Source organism: Schistocerca cancellata, unplaced genomic scaffold, assembly GCF_023864275.1.
Source record: "Schistocerca cancellata isolate TAMUIC-IGC-003103 unplaced genomic scaffold, iqSchCanc2.1 HiC_scaffold_1132, whole genome shotgun sequence".
Classification (NCBI taxonomy): domain Eukaryota; kingdom Metazoa; phylum Arthropoda; class Insecta; order Orthoptera; family Acrididae; genus Schistocerca; species Schistocerca cancellata.
Window position 1 is genome coordinate 421,671 of NW_026047131.1, and position 6,000 is coordinate 427,670.

Consider the following 6,000-nt stretch of genomic DNA (forward strand, 5'->3'; position numbering starts at 1 on the left):
CTATCTGTGCACGACTCACGGCCAAACCCGGACTCCCGTATGTCGTCAACCGTGCGACTGTAACCTGTACTCGTACATCCATTATATATATATTCCCATACAGGTCAGACATTGTACTTGAAAGTGGCTTGCCTGGTATCAGCAGGTAAATACAACATTGCAGTGCCTGTGTTGTTCTGATTATGATGCAAAGGAACTTTGCATCATAATCAGAATAACACAGGTACTTCAATATCATAGATGCATTTCCCTTTTCCTTTCACAGGCTACTTTAATTCCTCTAGTGATCGATGGTTTTTTGCAGGACTGTTAAGTGTCTTTTCTGATTAGCTTATGTGGGAAGCTATTTTCAAAGAATGATATGAATATATCATGGAACAGATTAAATTTTATGTAAGCATTTGGTTCATTACAAATTACCCCCATGTCATCTCATCCAAACTATTCTTTAAAACATTTATCAGCAACCAAATAAATAAAAATACTAAAAGAATGTACAGAAAGGATTGGCCTGCAAATCTCTTTCCAGCAGTCTGCATTCTTCTGCTCAAAATTACACACAATGTGCCAAGATAAATGGAGTTACATATTTCAGATAGCTAGGTGACATCCTTAAACCTGCAGAAGTAGGAAAGGTCGTACAGAAGACTCTACTATAAAAAATGAAGAGAGCTAATAGCAAAACTCAAAATGTATATTATAAGAAATGCATATCCTTTCAGCCCAAAGTCAGGCACTACAACATAGTGATCAAGTCTGAATTCTGTATGCAAGTGTGACATTAACACTGCATACAGAAAGCAAGATGGAAAACATACTGAAGGAAGAATGCAAAATCGTGAGAGAAATTCTTGGTCTAAAGTTGACCTAGCAGCAGGTGTCAGAAAAAGGTTAAAATTTTACACACACATCAACATACTCACCAACAGAATTGTGACATACAGACAAGGGATCAAGTCAACAATTCCATGGACCACACTAGTCAAACTTGACTTAGAAAATCACAAATCGATCCAACAGAAATTGAAGACAGAAACATTATACAGAGACAAAATATACAAGTTGAATGTTAGGTCAGAAAATGCACTCCAGAAGAAACCAGGAACAAAGTGCACTGAAGGTAGAAAGACTCCACGGAGAAAAAAAACGAGAGAATTATGGAAAATCAGGCAGAATTCTTTGAATGAGCCAACAGGAGCTCTATGCAAGTAAGACGTGGAATCTTCTTCCAGGATTGATATGCTGTGTCAAATTTTGCCTCTTACATTTGACAAAAATCTTTAACTTTTATATTTATAATGCATTTCTTTGGCTACTTTGAAGTTAATGCAATAGATCATTGAAGACAATATCATGATTGACATAGGACAGGCAGTGTGATTGCTGTGGCCGAAGCGGCACACGTGAATGTACTTTGATGTTGATATCTATATTTCGAGACTGCATTTGACAGTCGCATTTGTATTAATATTTACATTTTCTGTGGATACCATTAGCAGTCCACATAGGCACTGGGCATCAGTATTCCTTGTTGCTCGTTACCTAGTATCAATGCTGCTTACCCCCCAATAGCAGTCCATCTCAGTTAAAATTGTTGGGACCTACTGTCATCTCCAGATCTTCTTGGACTTTCTTCTGGAGCATGTGCATCTCTTTAACAAGTATAGAACTACTTTCAAAGTTGATTACCTGACCAAATTCCTTACCATATTTGGCAATTGTGAGTTGTAATGGATGATTTAAGCCTTTGTGACATGGTAATTTGTGTTGTGGAACCTTACTTCATCTGTATAAGTATCATTAAAGATAAAAACCAACAGCTCTGTGTTGTTTTCCTGTATTATATTGAAACAAGTTAATTTTTTATCTTCTGAATGCTTGAAAATACGGCTGAACTTCTTTCTTTCTGAGTTTCCTGCCATATTCAGTAATGCAACTGGTGCAGGGCAGAATTGCAATTTGGTGTCGTGTCCTCGACCTGCTTTGATGTTGATCAAATTTCTACTGATTGCAATGTAACATATCCATTAGCCATTAGTGTCTTCCTCAAGAACCAAAGTTCCTGTCCTATATGTTCAACATCACTGATGTGATACTCATCTGGGCCATGTCCCAAGGACAGCCAAATTTTCTGCAAGATGGTGAGTTGAGACCACATGCAGATATGTTGATGTTGTTGTCGCCGTCGTCGTCTTCAGTCCAGAGACTGGTTTGATGCAGCTCTCCATGCTACTCTATCCTGTGAAAGGTTCTTCATCTCCCAGTACCTACTGCAACCTACATCCTTCTTGCCTCAAAAAGTTGAGGTTCTGAAAGCTGTACTACATTACATTTTCTACTAATATCTTGCAAACAAGGACATCTAGAGCTGCAACGTCAGTGTCAGTATCGAACAAGATGGACTCAAGTTTGGAAGGACTGGTGTTCAAATTTCTGTTCAACCATGAGATGTAGATTGTGTGTGGTTTTCCTAAATTTTTAAAGTGAATGCCAGGCTGGTTCCTTTGAAAAGGCCACAGCCAACTTCCCTACCAACATTCCCAAACTCAAACTTGCACTCTCTTTAATGACCCCATTGTGGACAGGCAATTAAATCCTGATCTTCCTTTTAATATTGTCAGTCTCCTCAATTCTTAAGGTTACATTGAGGTGACTGCCATTTACATGCTTGTCGTACCCTTCATGCTATTCCTTTCCGTATTCCAGATCGTGAGGGTGTTATGTACCAGATGGCTGGCACTTATTCAAGAACACACAAAGGAACACTTTGGAAACACAAACATTCTTGCTGCAGAAGATAAGGGAATCTCATGCAGTGCCTCAATAATTTTGTTTTCCTACTGGCTACTAGGGACTCTGATACTTGGCACTGATGTGTGTTGTTGATCGCTACTTAGAAAATGTAAATCTCAACATAAGCAAGAACCCAAGTTTACCAGTTGCCCCTCAATTACCACAGTGGCAGTTAGTCACGATGCAGCTACATTTTCGTATACCATCAGCAATTAACAGCCAGTGAAATGCAGTCTAACATAAACAAGTGGGGTTTGTGTCTAATATGAGGGAAGTAGTTACCAAGAGTACAGCAGTGCAGCTTAATTAGCCATAGAAGAAGACTCCAACATCAACATTGAAACATTGGCCATCTTACTGTGTTAGGCATGTTTTTCTTTAGTTCATAATACAAAAGGTTTGGATAATGATTTATCTGTTCCTGTATTTTAAAATGGATTTAAAAAAGTCTTGACTGCAATAAAATATTTATTTGGAATGCTCAGTTGAGCAGCAGACGTTTGTGGGTCAACGACACTTTCTCCATTCACTGCCACCACTTACCATCATGGTATAAATTATCTGAAGATGGCCACATTCTGACTGAAACCAGTTACTGTTATACATAAGTATTTTACTGCAACCAAGACTGTTTTTTATCCATATTAAAATATTTTAACTAGGCTGCTGATTTTCTCTAAGAGAAATGTTCTAAAAATTAAATTACTCATTCCTGTATTACAAAACTGTTCAGCTGTTTCCTGTTCTGTTGATGGTAATAGAGCTTTGTAAGCTATCAGTTATCAACTACCAATATCATCTTTTTTGTGTAGTTTCATTTTCTCTCTCTAATTTTGTACTTGTTTGGTGTAGAGCTTAAACTACCTCTGCAGTTAAGGTCACTAACACATACACGTGTGATTGCACTTGACTCGAGAGGCTGATACTTTCAAGACCTAGTGGTATAAGAATTTTCCAGTGGCTCTGTTTGGCTGGCACATGCACGAGTCCTATAAAAATTACGCCAACATCCTGTGTTACATTACAAACCAATCGGCAGTGTTCTATGGAGTGAAGGTGATGTGTCTGATTTGCATCTGACATCTTCTCCTTCCCTTTCATCCATATCAATACAAACACAACATTACTCTCTACAAGCACTTCTCACAGTTGCCAACACAACACTGATATACACGTCTTAACAGGTTGGAGGAAGACAGCTACAAAACACTTCCACTAGGATCTCACCGAGCGAGGTGGCGCGGTGGTTAGCACTCTTGACTTGCATTCGGGAGAATGACAGTTCACTTAAGGGAAATGCTGCGATGGTTCCTGTGAAATGGCACGGCTGACTTCCTTCCCCATCCTTCCCTAATCTGAGGGGACTGATGACATCGCTGTTTGGTCCCCTCCAGCGAATCGACCATCATCTGCTAGGGTCTTGTCCAAGATGACGATGAATGATTCCCGCATCTGCCCCCAACACTCATTTCACAAGTTAGGATTGACTTTTTAAGTGATGTTCACATTCTGTAATTTATTTGTTGAGCTGTTTGAATATAAAAATGCTGATACCTGTATTGACTCTTCACTTTGACATTGGTATGATATAAAACTCAATTTTTCTGCATTAAGTCGCCTGCTTTGGGAATTCAGTATGCTGCGACTATAGCCTTTAAACATATTGGGAAAAAATCAGAGCGTTTATATGTGTGTATCATACACTGATTTAATGAGCTCTTGTAGGTATTTCGGTAAACTATTGTTAGATATTGTATATGTAAGTTAAAACTCTTGCATGCTTTGTAGTGAATGTTTTCCTTAATTTTGCTTCAGATGTTGTGAATAAGACGACTCACTATGTGAAACCATTTTCACACGAATCTCCCAATGAAGATAAGTTGTGGGAGGAAATTGCAAAAGCCAGCACTGCAGACTGGAGTGCTTTTTCTTGTGAATGAATCATGAAACACACTGAAAAATACTTACACTTTTATATTTCCATGACATTAAATATATTTTAGCTATTCATGTGTAAAGTTTTATATGTCTGTCAGAACAAGAATGTTGCACATATCTTCAGTGTGAAGAAGCAGTAGCATTAAATAAGTATAAAATCACTATTTTTCACAACCTGTCCTTTACTACCCTGCACTGCTACCACAAGTTATCACTTTAAAATATGTCACCAACTTAAGCTCAGCAACTCTCCTTCCCACCATAAAAAAAACTCTGCATTCAATTTTATCTATCTCATTGAGGACTTAAGCTTCACACTGAAATATTTTTCTCATTTTGTACAAAAAACATGTTTCTGTAAGAGAGGGTGGTTAACCTCATGTAAATATTATTGTATCTAAAAGAAGTGTTAGTTTTCATCATGTTAAACAAAGCAGAATAATAACTGTATTTAATTAAAAATTAAATTGATTTGTGAAAGTTTCCGAAAGAAAACTGTGTAAAATATACTTACTATCCATGTTGGCAAATCCAATTTTTATTTTTTATTAATTTTTTTATTTCAGAATTTTTTGTTTTAAAGACACTTTAGGGAAGCAAAGATGAATCGTACAAGAAAGAAAAATTAGAATTTGGAATTTAAATACTCTTGTAAGATTTCTTAATGCACTAGTGGCAATCTTCTAAACCTAAATGCAAACAAAAAAGCCAGATTAACATCTATAAATTCCCAGTTGCATCAGAGAGAGATTATTTAAAAAATGGAAGTTCATTTGCACTGTAGCTGAATAAGTTAACTGTCGTTATTATTATGTGTGCGAAGATCAATTCTAGCCAGCAGATTTTGTAAACATCACTAGGCACAGGTATTCGAGAACATATGGAATTGGCATTATACTAGCATTTGCCCTTTTCAGGTTACATGGGAGGTGGTGGTGGTGGTGGTGGTGGTGGTGGTGGTGGTGGTGGTGGTGGTGGTTGTAGTAGTAGTACTGTGGACAATTTTTTCACCAATCAGATGCAGATATAACTGTGCATGACATAGGTTGCAGTGCAAACCATAAAATATTGGAAAAGCCAACCAGTTCCTATTTTCAGCACACAGAGTATGATAACAGATTATTATCCACACTGTTTTATGATAGTGAAAGGAGTAAGGATGTAATGGGCTCTAGAATTTCAAAATGTGATTCAATTCCAAGAAAAGAAAGAATGTATAAATTGCATCAAAGTACAGGTTACAGATTAGGTAAATTTGAAAAAAAAGCT

The 6,000-nt window shown here is 37.3% G+C and overlaps 1 protein-coding gene across 2 annotated transcripts in view; it reads left to right on the forward strand.

Annotated features, from left to right (window-relative positions):
• The window catches only part of LOC126159400 (uncharacterized), an 89,121-nt gene extending 83,860 nt beyond the window's left edge, over positions 1-5,261 (forward strand). For both annotated transcript variants that reach the window (XM_049916516.1, XM_049916517.1), the window contains exon 6: positions 4,609-5,261. In XM_049916516.1, the coding sequence (XP_049772473.1) occupies positions 4,609-4,733 (125 nt within the window). In that variant the 3' untranslated portion in view covers positions 4,734-5,261. The remainder of the gene's footprint in view (positions 1-4,608) is intronic.
• Positions 5,262-6,000: the final 739 nt, after the last annotated feature.